General features: G+C 37.5%; 1 protein-coding gene across 1 annotated transcript; it reads right to left on the bottom strand.

The window, feature by feature from the left end:
* Window positions 1-3,938: 3,938 nt before the first annotated feature.
* On the bottom strand, window positions 3,939-10,748 carry LOC139119765 (B-cell receptor-associated protein 29-like). The gene is made up of 7 exons (XM_070683653.1): window positions 10,618-10,748; window positions 7,404-7,534; window positions 6,808-6,964; window positions 6,089-6,218; window positions 5,348-5,393; window positions 5,007-5,098; window positions 3,939-4,363 (listed from the first exon to the last, which is right to left on the bottom strand). The coding sequence occupies exons 1-7, from the start codon at window positions 10,713-10,715 to the stop codon at window positions 4,355-4,357; spliced, it is 663 nt and encodes a 220-aa protein (XP_070539754.1). The 5' UTR covers window positions 10,716-10,748; the 3' UTR covers window positions 3,939-4,354.
* Between the last annotated feature and the right edge of the window lie 9,278 nt (window positions 10,749-20,026).

Consider the following 20,026-nt stretch of genomic DNA (forward strand, 5'->3'; position numbering starts at 1 on the left):
ATTGGACAAAGAGAAATGGCCAAAGTAGATTTTTTTAATCCAGACTATGTGATGTATTACGGAAGTAGTCAAGATGCTATCATATCCAAACTTGGTTCAATGGCTTTATGGTGTCTGTACTTTAGAATGGTTCTACTCTGGAATAAAAAGGACGCGATGCGTTCTACAGACTCAGTACGCCCAAATAATCATGTGATGCCAGTACAAACAAGCCCACCTGTACTAACGTGTATGGAAATACACATACGTTTATGCGCGTTTGCCGCGCACATGGCTTTGTTTGTACCGTGGTCGATTTGAATTCTGGGTTTTGCCTATTAGACTGCTCCGACCTTAGCGTAGGTTCAAAGGTCACAGAGTGCCTGCACACAGCTGAATCTCTCAGTGTACTTTAAGAATCTGCCCAGATTGTACACATGTCAGCTTGGACCTATAAAAGGCATTTGTTCATAAGTCAATTAATAGAAAAGAGGTAAGATTACTATTTCAGCACTATTATAATAAACATATATTTACAGAAATTTGAATGCTTCAATATACAAACTGATAGGCACATGAAAAAGGCAAAAAGATCCCAACAAATTTGAGTCTGCTTGTTCACAAGTATCTTCATCAAAAAAAGGATCACTTGTTGTGAGGGGAAGGCTGTATCTACCACATACCTCTATCTGCATGGCAGCTAGTAATTGTCCATACAATTGACATGTTTAGTTACTGTAAATACCAATCCTGTTAGCTTTCACTCATTCTGTGTGTGTGTTAGTTCAGAGGAACTCTTATTTCCTGGAGGTAACCTCAGCTTTCTCAGGTGCCTTTTCTATTCTATTCTTCAGAACCATGAAAATGGCAATCTCGACAAAGAGTCGTAAACATGACACCAATAATATGATGTAAAACATCTGAATAAATACAAAATGCTCTATGATTAATTACAAATTACCTATGTTTTCATAGACAGTACAAATTAGGTTGTGCAATTTCATCAATGCATATGGTGTTTTCTGTCTTAGAAACCTGCTTGGAGGAGGGGACACTGCCCCATAGGAAAGTGTACACATATAAACACCCCCCCACCCCCGATTTCACCACATTTTGGAAATGTTGATAAAACATTTTGACCTCTGAAAGCGGTCTTTGCCTCTAGCATGATTTTGACCAATCAATTTGTAGAAAATGTTTCCTTATAACATCAGTATTTGGGCAACAATGTAGACGTTTGACTCAGAGTTGAGGGAAAATTGTAGTTTAAAATTGTCCAGGATACACCTGTACCCAAATTGGGAGTTAGTGCCTCTCCCCAAACCTACTTTACAGAATTTTGACAGGATAACAACATTTAAAGTCTCTTACTACCATTCACCTATGATGTACACTGATTATGCAACTGAACAAAAAATCTTTTTTCAGTTGTTCAAAAACTGCTGATTATACCACAGACAGGAAAAAAGATTGAGGAACACTGCCCCAAACACTGACTGCATTTCTCAACACGATTAACCGAACGGAGAACAAAAACTACGGAGAGATCCAGGCCATGTAAACTCTGCTAGGGGCCTCCCTGGTAAACAATTTAGCTATACTCGAAAGGTTTGTGTCTACCAACCACAATGATTACTCCCCGATGTTCACTTTTGCGTTTTCTGTACGGTCGAAAACGACTTCGATGTATGGCTTTGCTGAGAAGCACCATCACAAAGCCTAATTCAACTGTACTTTATAAAACTGCCGTGGTCTACAGACTCGGACGACCAGCAACAGTCTGCCGTCATCGCCGATACATCTGATAAATCAAAACCACTGTCTTACGGAAAGTACTGACAGGCTTAACTTCAAATTGTAAGCTACTTTGCAAGAAGTGGACTATGATTGGCTAAAAAGTAACAGGAAGACCTTGATTTGGTTGAAATTTTAAAAAGTGCATTTCCCTTCGGAAAATCTTGATATTCACTTTCTCAGTTTATCAGTAAAGAAAAGAGTGAACCCTTAATCAACAGACATCATTCCATGGTAGGGATGAAAATGGTTACATGAACTCAGAACCAACACAGAACTGATCATTGAATAAAATGATCGTAAAACAACTTTTTTATTTTGTTTATCAGCAAAGAATATGTCTATTTCAGACCAAGATCGACAGTGCGTTCTCACTTTCATTGTCACAGGTGTCTTTGATAGTCACATCACAGTATCGGGATATAGTTCATAACAGTTCCACCAATCATATACATATATTCTCAGGGTTAGTTCTTTTTGGAAGTTGCGTAATCTCGTGTACGCTTAATAATGTAAAACCACAGGGAACAGATGAAAGGACCCTGGGGTGGGGAGGAGGGTTTTTTGTGTGCAACGGTTTACCTTATTTGATTTTATTAATTTTGACTGTGATATAAAAAGAGTTCAACTCCACACCGTCTGACTGCTTTATATATTACCGACAATTCCTTATCTCCTCTCCAACTTGTGTATACACCACGTAATTGCTCCGAAAACATTGCCAACTTGCTAATCCGCTGTCCGTATCAGCGGATTAAGTGATTGAGTCAACACCACAGCCGTCACACACGTAGTAATTATTTTAATGCGTGTGGGACGGCTGTGGTGTTGACTCAATCACTTAATCCGCCGATACGGACAGCGGATTAGCAAGTTGGCAATGTTTTCGGAGCAATTACAGTGGTGTATACACAAGTTGGAGAGGAGATAAGGACTTGTCGGTAATATATAAAGCTGTCAGACGGTGTGGAGTTGAATCTTTATTTGAAATATCACAGTCAAAATTAATAAAATTAGGCTACTTGTAGCAATAAAGAAAACAGTCAGACGGTGTGGAGTTGAACTCTTTATTTGAAATATCACAGTCAAAATTAATAAAAATTAAATAAGGTAAACCGTTGCACAAAAAACCCCTCCCTCCCCACCCCAGGGGACTGATTTCTTTCCCCTATGGTAAAACCATTTCCTCGATGTGGTGTGTTCCTTCAGGATGCGACGAGCGATGAACATGAATTATCTTCTGTTGTTACAGAGGTCATTTCTTTCCCACCATACAGAGATCTCATTGTTACTTTTTTTAATGCGACCTATGTGCGAACTTTTCTTTTTTGTGTAACACCCAAAAATGGGTTCTGTGACTTGTTACCTTTCGTTTGATAAAGTAAACGTTGTAAACAAAGTCATAAAATGATGATAACATTCAAGTTGAAACGGGAGTATGAGACCGTCTGATCACACATGATATGTGTGCATTTGGTATGTTGCAAAGAATCACTGAATGTACAATGTGAGACACGTTTACATACAGGGAGTGAACTATGCCATGTAAACTCTGCTAGATGCCTCCCTGGTAAACAATTTAGCTATACTCGAAATGTTTGTGTCTACCAACCACAATGATAACTCCCCGATGTTCACTTTCGCGTTTTCTGTACGGTCGAAAACTACTTCGATGTATGGCTTTGCTGAGAAGCACCACCACAGTGTAAATCCAGAATTCAGAGGTGTTCTGTCTCTGGTTAAGAGAGTTTATCAATGTGAATATTACGTAGCAAATAAGAACAACAAATTATTAACACATTTTAAAAAGTGGTTACCTCTACTAGCATACGTAAAATAATGTTTGTCTCTTTCATGCTTTGATGAATTTACAGGGAATGTGAAATTTATTTTATTGTATTTCTTTTTTTTTTTTGGTTACACCGAATAAATGTCATAAATATAAAAAAGGAATCTCTGCCATCGCTGCCAAACACTTCAGGAAGCTGTTTTACAGCAGACAAAAATCACTTCCATTGAATTTTGTTCTGAACAAACGTTTGCATGATCAAACCAAACCAAACCTAAATTTCGTTTCCCGTTGTTTGAAGTACGAATATCAATTATGATATTTTGCCACAGATATCATTCACGTCCACGTGCAAATAAAAACACACTTTTAAATCTTTCCATAGCATAGTCGCGTGGTCGCTAAGTTTCACAGTTTATTGGTTTTGGCATGGGAGCGCCATATTGCTATAAAAGTAAGTACAACACACGATAAACCAGAAACAGGATTTACTTTGTCACTTGTTTTGAGATATGCTTTGACCAACAAACACGGACACTGTACTTTACGCTTGACATCGAAAACGTGTTATCACTCATGAATTGTAAATCCTTTGATATCCACAACATCAAAATGTTGATCAAATAAGAGAGTACCAAAAATTAAATTCAAGTCTTTGGCTTGGTAACATTTGTTACAGATCTGCCTTAGTGGCCGTTCATCCTTTCTGGAACATGTGTGACTGGTAGGCACGGTCGGGACGAACTGCAAGCAAACCGCCAATCTTTTTTCCGACTCTGTATGTACCCTTCTTCAATCATCCTGTGGAAAGGAGAATAAATGGGGTGGTGAATACTGAAGTCGCAATGTAGCGGATTTCCGTAACCATGCCACAAGTTTATCAATCGCATTAGGGACTGTCCGCTATCTAGTAGAACAACTAGCACTGGTGGAAACTAATTCCCCCTCTTCCGACCGACACAGTCCATAGCCCTTCCTAAAAACTAAACTTAGTATTGCAAAACTGATTCCTATCCAAGTTATTTCCCCCTTGTCCATATATTGTATAATGGTCGAAGCTAAACCACTGTTTTTTTCAGAAACACACTGTGTCAACTCATAGAGTGAATTGTACACGCATTTCAAATTATTTTTATCATTTGATTCTAGCAGTCTACTAGTCTATGTTGTGTCAATATATGTCCTATCGTAAGATTTTTGCGATTTTGCCTGTCTTGTCCTTTACACTCAAACAGTTCCGCCTTAGGGTAAGTTGATTTGGCGATCTGGCATAGTGTTTCCTTCACATACTGAGTCGGACGACATATGCTATTGTCCTGAGACCAAAGTAATCTTGACTCCACAACAACAGAGTGATGTGTAGTTCCGTATTTGAAATGGGTTCAGGAATACGTTCCATGCTGTCATGACAGTTTACCCACAAAGTACAAGAAACGCAAAATACCTGATGGTCTGTACTTGTTGATTCCTCGCGCTCCGATTGAATATCCTGCAATGTCTTCATCTTGTCTAACTCTGCCAACGCTTTGGACAGTGCTGTGTGATGAGAATCATAACATCAGTAAATCGGAAAAAATCACGTGACCAGAAACGACACTAAAACCTGTATACACCTTCATTATCAATGAGCAAACAGGCCGTTTGTCATTTAAACATGTTAGAGACAGGCTTAAGTACAGCAAGGTGTTCTGTATCCGTTTTTAAAATCTGAAGCAAGTACCTGACAGACCTGCATGTTCTGAATATAATATATTCCATTTCATTAAAAACCTGAAAAAGGGTTACCTTCTTTGGTTTCATTTAATTCCAGTGTGGCTTCCATCTTCTCTTTCTGGTATAAATGGAAATATTTGCACGTTAAACTGTCGCACATGAAATATATTTATTTAGACAGCCATGTTGATGACAAGAGATAATTTAAAAGCACTGTAAAACATATTTTCACCCTTGCAAGGAAAATATCTAGATTTGTGTATATTTGATTTTAAGAACCGTATGTCACGTGTCCCCCTTCATAGTTTGATGAGCGGCAGTCACTTGACTAAACTCATCACACGCCCATTGCTTTGCCTTTCACAACCTTGTACTCACAAGTCTATCATTGCGATCATTTGCTTTTTTGGAGTGAAGATAAAGAATCCTTGACATCATATAAGCAGTGGGATTTTCTTTCTATCTATCTTTACGTTATCAATGGGATATCACTAAATATAGTGTTAATATAATATGACAAGGGCAGCTATATAGACTTTTTTATCGTTGTGAAATTTCATCAGCTGCTTTAGTATCTACAAATGTTTGTTGCGTACTCAATAGATACTAAATAATATAGTCGATGATGACTATATTTTACCAAAACAGCAAACGTGATGGATTGCAGATGTAACGATGAGTAAAGGAGACGGGCATGCATAAACAGAAACACTGTTCGTGCTACATGGGGTCCTACCATCACATCCGACCTAAACACAGGCAAGTGGGATGAGCTCTTCAACTTGCAACATTTACATCAAATTAAAACAGTACCTTTATTGCTTCGATTTCTTCTGATGACAATGTTTCTATTGCTCGCTGTTCTTCAGAACTCGATATGTTTGAGAGTTGTTCTTCGAGACTGGCCTTTTCCTCAATCGTGTCGCGCAGTAGAAGCAAGACACTGTAAGCACACACATAAATTAAAAACCTTTTACATGTAGATTGCAAACACCATAACAGCACAAGAAGATAACAACGCTTTTGTATTAACATATATCCGAAGAATATGATTGTTCCTGTGTAATATTTTCCCATGTGCAACGATGATGGCGTTATTTTGTACCCACATCTGTTGTTTCGATCGAGATTGGAAATGCTGACAATGAATTTCTAGTAATTATATGTAATAGGTCAAAAAAATATGCCGTTTCTCGAGAGACACCGGGCGAAATTTATTTTATTTAGAGCAGACTTTCCTATTGAATGTCTTGTCACTGTAATGTATACACGATAAATAACCTCAAATGTTCTTTTCATGGAAAGTAAGGCCATGGCTAAAAGGACGAGTACAGGGGTCGTTTTTCAAAAGTACTGCGAAAGATTGCAATTCGAAAACGTTGTTTTGGCGGGCGTTTCTGAACAGTGCACAATCGGCATGAGTTGAAAAGTCGATAGCCAGAATACAGCTACTCGTCGTGTAAGCAGAGTGGATAAACCACCAAGGCTGAGGTCCTACCCCCTGGGGGGCCCGCGTTGCCATGGTAACTTACATTGCCATGTAGAGAGTGAAACCAGTAATGAGCAGTGTTTTGGATTCACGGTAATAGCTCTCTTCCTTGATGTACAAGTCACACGGTCCTCCAGTGATCTCTCCCTCTCCCGACAGTTTGTCCGGAAAGTACATCCGGTAAACGTCATTGGCAGAATCTATCCATTCGTGAAGTTTAAAGAAAACACATTTGTCAGACTTGCGGATCCATCGCGCCATTCGCCATGCTATATAAAATCTGGTTAAAAACTAATTTAGCTCTCGCTTCCTTAATATCGTCCTCGACAGTGTAGTCTCCTACATATGAGAGAGAGAGAGAGAGAGAGAGGAGGAGAGAGAGAGACAGACAGACAGACAGACAGAGAGAGAGAGAGAGAGAGAGACTCGATTTTCTGCAGCAGTCCATCGAGGGATATCTTTTCTTGTACGATTGTAGAAAAGTATCGCATGCTTTTGAGAACGGACTTCGATTCGCTGGTTCATCGATCCTAAAGTTAACTCTTGAGTGTGAGTAATGTAAATTGTTTGTCACTGGGTTTCTGGTTTCTTGCAAATGGTTTACGTGTCTTCCCCTTACAACGAGAGATTTCTACTCACCTAGGAACGCAACAGTCACGATAGCCACAATAGCGACGACGAAATACTGATATTTCAATCCTGTTCCAAAAGATCTGTTTATTGCTTGCCTGATCCTGGACCATAACGCTGACTGATACAATCTCTTCCATCTGTGAAAAGTTACAAATTTAAGAATCTCCCTTGTGACCTATTGTCCCAGATATTTGTCGATATTGTACTCATTCACGGCTCCGGGAGAATAGTCAACTGTTAAGGTAGTATGCGCCTCTAAATAAGATATTTAAAAGTTAGGTCAAACTTTCTTCAGGAAACTATGAACCATTCTCTTTCAGTGTTCAAAACCAGGGGTAAGTCATCATGCAAATTCCTGTACTAGAGAAACAAATTACCTCAAAATTTGTCGATGTTTGAAATTCAAAATGGCCGCCATCACGGTGTTAACTCTTTGTGAAAAACATTAATTATCGATTTTCATAAAAATAAGACTGTGAATATTTTATTTACTCAAACGGCTTCAAAATGGGCCAACACTGGTGGCAGATCAGAGAAGTGGTGTAAAAATTTGAGAGTCCGAATATGTCTCCCGAGGCACATTCTAGCTTGAAAATCAAGGCGATTTAGAACGAATAAGATTAAAGATTCGCTCTCCAAGAGGACGACTTTTTATTTTAAAACAGCCATGGAGTCCGTCTTCTCTTATGGAAAGCTAGTCCTTGAACAATGTTTATGAAAATCACGTTGCGGATTAGTAGCTTGAGCAGCCGTGATCGAAGATACGAGAGAGCAAACACAAAAATCTTATGAGTCTCATTCTTGTCCCAGAGAAGACAATAGCCGTTTTACTAAATGTTAACTTTTGCTCAGACTACGGGAGATAATGTTTCCTTTCACCCTGGGTATGGCAAGATGTTGTTAGACTTGTTTGCATCTTAAAAGCTGTAGTCGGAGCGTGTATTCTCAGTGTCAATAACATGTGAAAATTAATGTGGAGTTTTAAGGAAGCTGGTCGTCGGAACAATTCTATTTCATGCCATGATATCGATTCATGCGTTTTAACCTTACGATGCATATTCTGACAACGCGTTTTAAACTTCTCCAATCGCCAACGTTCAGTGCATACATCGCATCGCATGGGTCTCATACGACCTTTTAGCTCAGTTCTGACGACCACCTCCCTTTAGGCCCTAATGTCCGCCAGAATGTCAACCACATGTACAGCGAAATTTTCGCATGCGAAGGTGGACACCCTGCACCCATCACCATGACCATTTCTTAGAGACGGCCAATCCGATCTTTAAAGGGCCATTATTTGTAACTTTTGACCATTTTTTACCTCGGAAAATTTCATGTTGGAGGCTCATATTTGTTGCAAAATGTTGTTTTACGAAGAACAAACATGATTAGTGATCTTATAGCCACATAAAACTGCTAATTTTTGTTCAAAAGTGTTGCCCTTCCGAGCTCGTTTGATGACGTCTGGCATGCTCAGCGTGCTGGGGAGAACGCAGATAATGTTGACGCTGCGATCACGCCAGATGTACAAGTTCACGTTTATTGCTGGATCAAAACAACATTGCGTCGTGGATTGCAAGACATCTGGCCGGCTATGCAACGTGCTCGGACAGTGGACTACGACGTAGCCTAAGTACCGGGCATAAGTAATGAATATTATTTTGAAAACGCTGTAAATGGCTCGCGCAGGTGCAGAAGAATGCCTACGTTGCAATCCGCGTGTCAACAGAGTTGTATTTCTGTCCGGACAAAAATTGAAAATTTCGTTATAAAATCACATGTTATTTAGTTGTAGGGCACGTAATGTTTCCGAATAATGTGCGATTCTCTGTTATTTGACAGGCTATTCAACATGAGCCAGTGATCATTTCAATCAAAACTAACGGAAAAATCGCAAGAAGATACAGCTAATGGAACTTTAAGTGGGGCCACGTTACGCTATAAATACTTGTATAAATGTTGAGAAATGCCTTCTAGTATCTCGACGATATCGTATGCGATCAATGACGTGTGAATGACCGATTGAAACATCCCTACGATATGTGCACTTTTTGCGAAAAAATACTGGTCTGATACCTTCATCTATAGGGCTATTCAATAAATTATTTACGGTCATTATTACGAATAACAGGCCCCTTTTCATATTTATACCCATTTCAACATTTTATTGTTTCTTGTTTAAATGAAAAAGCTGTCGCCTCACCCGCTATATGACCTTAATTAACCCTATCGGTCGGACGATAGTGAAGCATTACATTGGTCAGCAGAGGTGTTTAGAATAGTCATTTTTTTATTTCCGGATCGGTATTTTAGCCGCGCGCGTAGGTCAGTATTTCAAGTCGAATAGGAAGAAATAGCCTAATTAAGTTCGTCAAGACAGTGAAAAGTCGGTGTCTTCAGAGAAAAAGTGAACGTGTTCATGTGTCTGCACAAGTTTTGCATGTCTCGTGTCTGGTCTGTAGTCGAAATCTTTACTTGAAATATCACAGTCAAAATTAATAAAAATAAAAATAAACCCGTGCACAAAGAACCCCACCCCTCCCCAATCCCAGGGGACTGACTCCTTTACCTGTTTACCCTGTGTCAGTACGGAGCGAAGTGAGTACAACGAACAGAACGAACAGCATGCCATTAAATGTCCGAAAACTGAGGTCGTCCGAAAACTGTCACAGTGAGTGTAGATTTATCTAGTTTACTAAAATCAAGAGGAGGGGCGCTTCATACAAAAATTTGCCCGTGAAAGTGGTTGATATGGAACTTGCTGGCATCGTGTATTACGCAAATGTACTGCAGCAATGATGAACCAGGCAAAATACTTCTGTTTTGCCACTTTCACTTTCACTTCCATTGTTCCAAGTTGCATTCAACCTCTTACGTGTAGTGCGGTGTACATGCCTACGCGGCGCGGCCACATCCCTTCGCATTTTATTGCGACATTGACGAGGCTGACGAGGGTAAACTCGCTGTGGCTTTGTACAAATAAGATGTTTTCCTAACAGACCTTGATTCCCAAAATTTGAAGTCAACTCTCGTGCACTACGCCGCTAGTTCACGAAAAGAATATGCACCTGCACACAATTGCACGCTGTCAACAGTCACCGCAAAGGGAAACACAATAGTGTACATGTAATCGTTGCCACACGGCGCAAGGTATCGACTACATGAAATGTTTTCCTCCCGTCTGAGATATAAAGCTACTGCAGTACAGTTCCAAACTTACGTTTTAGCCTTGACGAAAGGCAGTAGAAGCGTCACGAGCAGAACCATTTCGACTGCCAGGAAACAGGCAGTGATCTGAAATAACAAATGCACAGCCATTTTGGTTTAACGTTGTGGTCATGAGAGGTGAAAGGTCACAAGTTGACCGAGTAATTCTGCGCACTGCACTGCACATGAACTATACTCACGCACGTGTACTGAAGAAACTGATTATATAAGCGGGTGTAATTTCATTGGTGGTGTTCGTGGCATTAAAATAAAATCTAAAAAGTCCATTCCTTGTCGTATGCTTCCGGCTTTCTATAGGCATCGCCAGTACAAGTTAATGATCTGTCTTTGCGATACATTAGGCCTACATAGGTAAAATCAATCACTCACCCAGGGAAGTATGCGCCTCGAAAGTGAAAGACTTAAACATTTGCTCAAACTTTCCTCGATGAAATTTTCAACCATTCTCTCACCAAGGCAATAAAAAATCACGGATCACCATGCAAAGATTAGAACTAGAGAAGAAAATTACCAGTCTATAACATTTACCGATGTTCAAAATGGCGGATCTCTGTAACTCTAGGGAGAAAAATATTTCAGATTTCAAAATCTAAGACGATGAAAATCTTTCTTACTCAAGAGCTTTAAAATGGGCCACAACCCAAAGTGGTAGCTAAGGAAAGAAATGAATTGTACAAGGTTTTATGTTTAAAAAGTTATTAGTTTAATCAAAACCTTATGAAATTTTACGACATTTACCGCTGAGTAAATATATTACTGGAAGGATTAACAAAAGATGTTTTTGATTATTTCATTCACTTTATGATTCAAGAAGAACACATGGATGCTGATGAAGAATCTGATTCAAGGGATAAGTAACCTAACTAGTATGATATTTTCAATATTCCTAGTTATGATATTTTTTCAATATTTTTGCTCCTTAGCTTATTCCATATAAGTCGCATTAGATTCCAAACAGTAGGCTATTAGTTTGTGATTTATAGATTCATAGAAACTTGCTCATCAGTCTACTTTTAAATTTCTTCTTGATATATTTTCTATAAGCTTTTTTCTTGATACTCCAGGAGAACAGACTTGGCAGTAAGAAAGCTCACACTGCCTTCCACTACCTTTCCCTCAGTGCGGTTTTAGATAAACTAGCCAGGAAATAAGCTTACTGTTGATTGCTTACTTATCATTTGGCTTCAAAACCACCTCCATGAAGTCTCTCTCACTTCTGAAATTGCCAGTTAATCGTACTCGTAGTTTCTGTACTTGCAACATGTCGTGTGCGGCGACGCAGCGTTCATTGTTTTAGTATGCTGGCGGTTGTAACCTCCACAAATGTAATAATCTCCACAAATGTAATATCAACCACAATTGTAATAAAATGCACCCATAAATGTAAATATCGCCCATAAATGTCACAAAAATCAACCTTAAATGTAATAAAAACACCAACCACAAATGTAATAAATGGTAACCATAAATGTAATAAAAAAAACCACCCATAAATGTAATACTTATCAACCATAAATGTAATAAATCTATTTTGTCGTTGCAATTGAGGAATTAGCCCTTAAATATTGATCTATGTAATAAGGAAAGCAACTCCACACATTATTCATATCTTGATTGTTTGCGTTTTAGTGTGTTTGTACGTATATTTGAAAGTGTATTTTACGTTTCACTGTTTTGTGTATAGAACTGATTGGCCACGGCGAGACACAGCTGTAATATGAATGTCAGTGCAGTCTCTACTCCAGAGTGGGGAAGACTGTATAACACTACGATCCTTTAACGCCGTTTTTTCGAAAATTGCCGTACTTTCTTAATCAATTGCCTCAAATTCGTCTTCAGTGGATAAATTGTGTGGAATAATCGATAGATTGTCTGTATTCCTATGTTGTCCCACTTGAAGTTTGTTCCTTCACTAGGGATGCCAGGATGTCTAATTTTGTTCTACTGTGTTCAAGGTATTGTTCGTATTGTTTTTTACGATCAGATTGAAATATATGTTCTCGTCAACATGTTTTGTGTCGTAAGTTTCTGTTATAAGGTTATATATTTCTCTGTTATTTGTTCTGAGTCATCTGTCATGAACTTTGTGTGGTATCACTGGTTGACGAGTTATTTTGACGCTTCCTTATTATGTAATTATCAGTGTCTAGAACTGCTGTTCCACTTCCATTATCTAACGGTTTGATCAGTACCTCGCCGTTTTCTGATAGCATTCTCAAAGTATTCTATTCTGTGTTTCGGAAAGGAAACCTAGTTTCAGGAAAGTATGCAATAACATTACACTAGTCTTATTAAAGTTATTATTTACTCAGGGCATTGATAAACAAATGATCACTTATGCAAGTTCAAGTTTATTACATTTATGGTTGAGTTTTATTACATTTGTGGTTAATTCGTTTATTACATTTGTGGTTGCGGGTTGTTGTAACCTCCACAAATGTAATAATCTCCACAAATGTAATATCAACCACAATTGTAATAAAATCAACCACAAATGTAATAAAATAGTCAACCATTAATGTAACAACCCGCAACCACAAATGTAATAAACAAATTAACCATAAATGTAATAAAACTCAACCATAAATGTAATAAACTTGAACTTGCATATGTGATCATTTGTTTATCAATGCCCTGAGTAAATAATAACTTTAATAAGACTAGTGTAATGTTATTGCACACTTTTCTGAAACTAGGTTTCCTTTCCGAAGCACAGAATAGAATACTTTGAGAACACTATCAGAAAACGGCGAGGTACATATCAAACCGTTAGTAGACAATGGAAGTGGAACAGCAGTTCTAGACACTGATAATTACACAACAAGGAAGCGTCAAAATAACTCGTCAACCAGTGATACCACACAAAGTTTATGACAGATGACTCAGAACAAATAAGAAAGAAATATACAACCTTATTACGACACAAAACATGTTGACGAGAACATGTATCATATTTAAATCTAGTAAAAATAATACGAACACTAGTATACTTGAACACAGTAGAACAAAATTAGACAGTCCTGACATCCCCAGTGACTTCAAGTGGGACAACAAAGGAATACAGATAAGCTATCGATTATTTTACACAGTTTATCCACTAAAGATGAATTTGACGGCAAATTTCGAAAAAACGGCGTTAAAGGATCGTAGTGTTATACAGTCTCCTCCACTCTGGAGTAGAGACTGCACTGACATTCAGATTACAGCTGTGTCTCGCCATTGCCAATCAGTTTTGTACACAAAATATGGAAACGTAAAATACAGTTTCAAATATACAAAACACACTAAACGCAAACAATTAAGATATAATAATGTGTGGAGTTGCTTTCCTTATTACATAGATAAATATTTAAGGGCTAATTCCTCAATTGTAACGACAAAATAGATTTATTACATTTATGGTTGACAAGTATTACATTTATGGGTGATTTTTTATTACATTTATGGTTACCATTTATTACAATTGTGGTTGGTGATTTTATTACATTTATGGTTGATTTTTGTTACATTTATGGGTGATATTACATTTATGGGTGCATTTTATTACATTTATGGTTGATATTACATTTATGGAGATTATTACATTTGTGGAGGTTACAGTTGTTACATTATGGTTGACTATTTTATTACATTGTGGTTGATTTTATTACAATTGTGGTTGATATTACATTTGTGGAGATTATTACATTTGTGGAGGTTACAGCTGTGAGCTGGAAGCCAATATCACTCGACTGCGCGATTGAATAGAGAGTTTTGGTAAGCTACTCCCGTACTCACACTAAGAGTAGAAGTAGGCGTTATGAGTAGGTACGGTGTTACATGTAAAGAACTGAAAAGTATATTGGAAAACAGAATTTCAAGATGTGAAGCGTATATAAATGAAGGTTGTGGAGTAAACACTGAAAACTGCGGGGAAATGAGACGAAATAGGTGACAGAGCATTGATAGGAAACAGAAACTACTGGTGTGATGGTTAGTCTTATAGAGGCGATATTTCCACGTGCTGCCGTTGCCGCGGCAATACTGAGCCAGCAAGAGCAAACAAAAAATGATTTCCCTAGATTTTATTGAATAGACGACACTAATATTTCACTTTTCACCTATTTGTTTATTTCAACACATGCTTCCATTACGATAGAAGTTTTATTTCGTTTGCATACTACATTGTCTTCTCGATGGAGAGGTTCAATGATGATGTTTTATGTTTACTCTCTCCTTGTTAAAATTGAAAATAGAAGAAACAACAAGATGTGTAGATAGACACAAAATATTAAATAAAAATTATAAGCGATGCTTTGGCTTATAAAAAGGCCGAAGTCTGATTAAAATCAAATATAGGAATTGGCTCCTTCAGGTCAAGAAAAAAAAATAAGTTGTGCTGTTACGAAAACATGGTTTTCAAAAATAGGGTAGGTTGGCAGGGATATTTTCCCAAAATATTTTTGTTATTAAATATGCACTTTTCAGGGGTTCAGGGCGATCAAACACTAGCCACAACGTAACATTTCTATAAAAACGTATCATACATATAAAAGGAATAAAAGCATAAAAAACGTCCTCGTTCAAGCAAAAATCAAACGCCACATACAGGTAACGAACACGTGATTTTACGGGTTTTTTCTTTCTTTTTTTTGTTACTTCCTTGTTTATGTAGCTCTAAAAAGTTTAGGGTCGGCAGGAAAAAAACAGGGTAGGTCGGGTTATCGGAACAGCACAATATTTTTCTTTGGCCTCATATAGTACTGGGGTTTTCTCAATCGGGTGCTGCTGTCGTAACGAGGCAAAGATAACAGACTCATGTACATGAAATACTGTAGATTGAGAATTAGGCTGTGTTCACAAATGACGTTGGGGGAGGGGCTAGAGGAATCGCGATTGAAATCTTATGTTTTTTTCAGATCCCCATAGATCTTTCAGATCCCCATAGATCTTTCAGATCCCAATATAGTCTACATATCATAACGTCGGAACGTAGCATATATCTACACTTTTAATGCTATTGATATTAAAACTACCCAGTTCAGCACGGAAAAACATTTCGTGCGCACGGAATAATATCTCGTGCGCACGGAAAAAACATCTCGTGCGGGAAAAACATCTCGTGCGCACGGAAAAAACATCTCGTGCGGGAAAAACATCTCGTGCGCACGGAAAAACATCTCGTGCGCACGAGATGTATTTACATCTTCGTGCGTATGATATTTTTTTCCGTGCGCACGAGATGTTATTCCGTACGCACGAGATGTTATTCCGTACGCACGAGATGTTTTTTTCCGTGCGCACGAGATGTTTTCCGTGCGCACGGAATACTTTAGACTAATATGATAAATTAACCGGAACAAAGAAAGCAAGTGCAAAAATTCGGCCGACGGACATTCCTTTGAACGAACTAAGTAGTGCATTTATGGACTTTTTTCAACAAAAAATTGAAATGCTCAGGAAAGGTTTGACTCCTGTAATTGATCACTCGGTTTTAACGAGACCTTTGATATGTTCATTGCCATCTTTTAATCCTGTACACGAAAATGATGTTTTAAACTTAGTAATGAAATCTTCTTCTAAATGGTGTATTTTAGACATTTTACCCACTGAAATTTTTAAATCTTGTATTCATGGTCTTGTACCTTTTATTACACACCTTTTTAATTCTTCACTCTCGACGGGCATTGTTCCGGAGGTTTTTAAAACTGCAATTATCCGACCTTTGATAAAGAACCCAGGTCTAGATCATAATGTACTTAAGAACTACAGACCTGTGTCGAATCTGTGTTTTCTGTCAAAGTGTTTAGAGCGCATTGTCGCCGAACAGTTGAAAAACTATTTGGCAGACAACTGTTTATATGCAAAGTGTCAATCCGCCTATCGCCCGCACCACAGTACTGAAACAGCCCTTCTACGAGTGCATTATGATATAATGATTGCATTAGACCCTGGCAAAGATGTAGTTATGGTTATGCTAGATTTGTCAGCTGTGTTCGATACTCTCGACCATGACATTTTGATTCACAGATTGCGATCTCGTTTCGGAGTAACAGGTGTAGTTCTGAAGTGGCTACGTTCACATCTATCAAATCGTGTACAACATGTATCTATCGACACAACAACTTCAAAAGATGCCGTATTATACTATGGTGTTCCACAAGGTTCGGTACTTGGACCCATCCTTTTTACACTGTACACAGCACTTCTTGATGATATAATTTCTGCTTATGGTTTGGAATACATGTTGTACGCAGATGATTCTCAGATTTATGTTGTTTGAAATAGCCCCGTAGATGTTAGATCAGATCTTGAATTACGTGTTCAAAATATTCGTCAATGAATGATGTCAAATATGCTGATTCTTAATGATGGCAAGACTGAAGTAATTCAGTTTTCATCGCGTTTCAGAAGAGGTGGGATGAAGTTGAATTCCCTAAGACTTGGCACATTTGACATCAGTCCGTCTGCATCGGTAAAAAATCTTGGAGTACTTTTAGAGTCTGATGGTTTCATGACAAATCAAGTAAATAGTATTTGTAAATCTGCTTTCTTCGCTTTGTACAGAATTAGCAAAATTCGTTGTTTAATCGACAAGAAATCCACAGAAAAACTTATACATGCTTTTGTGACATCGCGCCTTGACTATTGTAATAGTCTCCTGTATGGGATTCAAAAATACCAACTTGAAAAATTGCAGTCTGTTCAAAATGCTGCTGCACGCTTAATTAGTCGTACACGGAAATGTGAACACATCACGCCTGTTTTAATGGATTTGCATTGGTTACCTGTAAAAGAAAGATTAAAGTTTAAAATTCTTCTCCTCACTTTCAAAATCCTAACCGGTAAAAGTCCAGAGTATTTGAAGTCACTGATAGATATTCAGGTTCAACGACGTGTTCTCCGTTCCTCTGATAAACTATTGTTAATTCGGCGTGATACGAGGAACTCTACTGTAAACTATGGTTTCCGTGCTTTTTCAGTTGCTGCTCCAATATTATGGAATGAACTAACGTTTACTAATGCTATTTTAAACTGTTCGGTTCAATCCTTTAAGCGCTAGTTGAAAACTTATCTTTTTAAGGAATGTTACTGTGTTTAATGATATGTATTGATTTTCTTTTATTTGTCGGGTCATTCTTATTTCATTGTTTGTGTACAGAGCACTGAGACGAAGTGTAGTGCGCTTTTTAAGAAATAAATAATGATAATAATAAATAATATTTCAGCGCAAACATAAGGAGTCAGAATTACTGACCCTACAATTCTTTGTTGGCCAAATCATTTACCTATTATGTATCTTATCTATTTAACGAGATATTTTTATATAGTGACAACTTTTTTTAATCATATCTATTTGGAAATGGTATTTGCATGGCATCAACATCAATGAAGATTTAAAATATGCCAGTTGTCTGAAATTGCCGGACCAGTTTTTATTGTATAACAGTTCAGCATTTACAGTAATAGTGAAAGCTCCATTGTCCCAAAATGCTAAAATGAAGGCCAAATTCTTTAGTTAAATATTTTGATCTGATAAGTTGTCATCCATGTTATTGCCATGATATTCCGTCAAAAATGTATAACATTTCATGACTAGTTTTCGGACCAAGAGATCTGATGTGACAAGAAGGCAAATATGGATATTAAGATTACATTGGTCATATTACCTCTACTTACAACATAGCTCGGCTACGCAATAATTTACTGAAAATGCTACCTTTTCATATTTAAAAATGTGTGAATTAATATCCCGTGTTATTCACTACTTCATTTTTCAGACAAGGTCGTAACAGTGATTACATGAGAGTAAATCATCAACACTGAACGGAAATAATTTATTGTATGTGACGTGTGAGTTTGAAAAAGTTACTTATGTTTTCAGTGTGATAGTTATCTATCAAATGTAGAAAATTACAAGTTCGATTTGTAGTCCATAGTGTATTCTAGGCGTACTGGCTTTGTCCTGTGTAGGAAAGTTAGGCTGTCTGTTAGTTTGTAGATCTCTCTCAGTCGGATACTGAATAACTAAGTTGATACACCAGTATTTCAAAATCATTTACCTCGACTTATGCTCATAGATACTTGATACATAATAGGTAACTAATGTGGCCACCAAGCACTGTCATAACTGTCAAAAGTGGCATGTAAATTCAAACGTTTTAACATCATTTAAGATTTCCCGCCATTTTCAAAAAGTAACCATGAGACAGAGAAAATAAAGATTACAACAACGAAATGTTGGCCATCTTGTGTTGTATATTCAAGTAAATGGCATCATGCTTGTTTCCTTCACGATCACGATGTGTATGTGCAGGAAATACTGTATTTGTTGTACTTTTCCGTGGGGGGCACCGTTTTATATAAGTGCGGCACCCATTTGTTATTTAACCAGTTAAAACATGTAGTCATGGTCCAAATCAGTGAGCAGTGATACTGCTATACATGTCCTTCAGTTAGCACGTTTACACGAGCCAACTTTGGTCCGAAAATAAAATCATGAAAAAAATGCCTACAATTCGCAGCTTTTGGGGCTTTAAATCAAATAAAAATAAGTTTCCTCATTCTAGTCCGACATGTGGCAAATGCACACCATAATCGGTCAATGACTTATCAAATGATCACTGCTAATTATAATTTTGGACGATCTGCAAAGAAAACACATCAATTTTTTGCATGAAACTTTTTAAAAAAGACACCCAAAGTACAAATTTCCTACACACATACACAGCAGTTGACAAAGTCTGATAATTTATCATCAATATGAAAATTGATAAACGATTAAGAGTAATCAATTTTACTATTAATTGCAATCAGTTGTTTTATTGTTTGAACGAATAAGTAGATACTGAACATACAAATTCTAAACTAACGTATAACTGTTGGTTACATGACTGTTCTTGGTAACTTATAGTTTGTTACAGTAACTAAAGATATAGCTGCAAATACATGACATTTGAAACTGCTACCAGAAATTCATACACATTTTGTCAGTGTTGCACGTGTTGCTATTGTTGGAACTTGTAAGAGCAGTTAAAGGTATACAGTCACCTGTAATCTAAATATGCCCATATATGGTCAAAGGGGCGTTCCTTGGTATTCAAAATGCCCATGTGAGGGCGCTGTTTTTAAAAAGCGGCCAACCGCTTAAAATCTGTGATTGGTTAGATTTTCTGTTTCCATGACAACTGTGGCAAAATTGGAACAGGTGACAGTATACCTTTAATGTCTTGGATAGTGTTCATCCTAACATTTGATGTTGATTATGAAGCTAATTCCAAAAAATCTGATGTAATTAATTTGCAAACAAATATTTATTTTTGCATATTAATGAAAGAATAATGACATTTGCAAATAACCCTACTTATTTACTGAAGTTGTGCGTAGATGGGAATGAAAGTGGAAAGTTGAACATCTGTTTA

This window comes from Ptychodera flava, chromosome 20, assembly GCF_041260155.1.
Source record: "Ptychodera flava strain L36383 chromosome 20, AS_Pfla_20210202, whole genome shotgun sequence".
NCBI lineage: Eukaryota > Metazoa > Hemichordata > Enteropneusta > Ptychoderidae > Ptychodera > Ptychodera flava.

Bases quoted from the DNA above. Each gene is read 5' to 3' on its own strand.
- LOC139119765 (XM_070683653.1), bottom strand. From the start codon at position 10,715: ATGGCTGTGCATTTGTTATTTCAGATCACTGCCTGTTTCCTGGCAGTC. The intron at 6,219-6,807 runs GTAAGTTACCAT...GTGTGCTTACAG, and splicing joins TTCACTCTCTACATGGCAAT to TGTCTTGCTTCTACTGCGCG. The intron at 5,394-6,088 runs GTACTGTTTTAA...CATTTATACCAG, and splicing joins AAGAAATCGAAGCAATAAAG to AAAGAGAAGATGGAAGCCAC.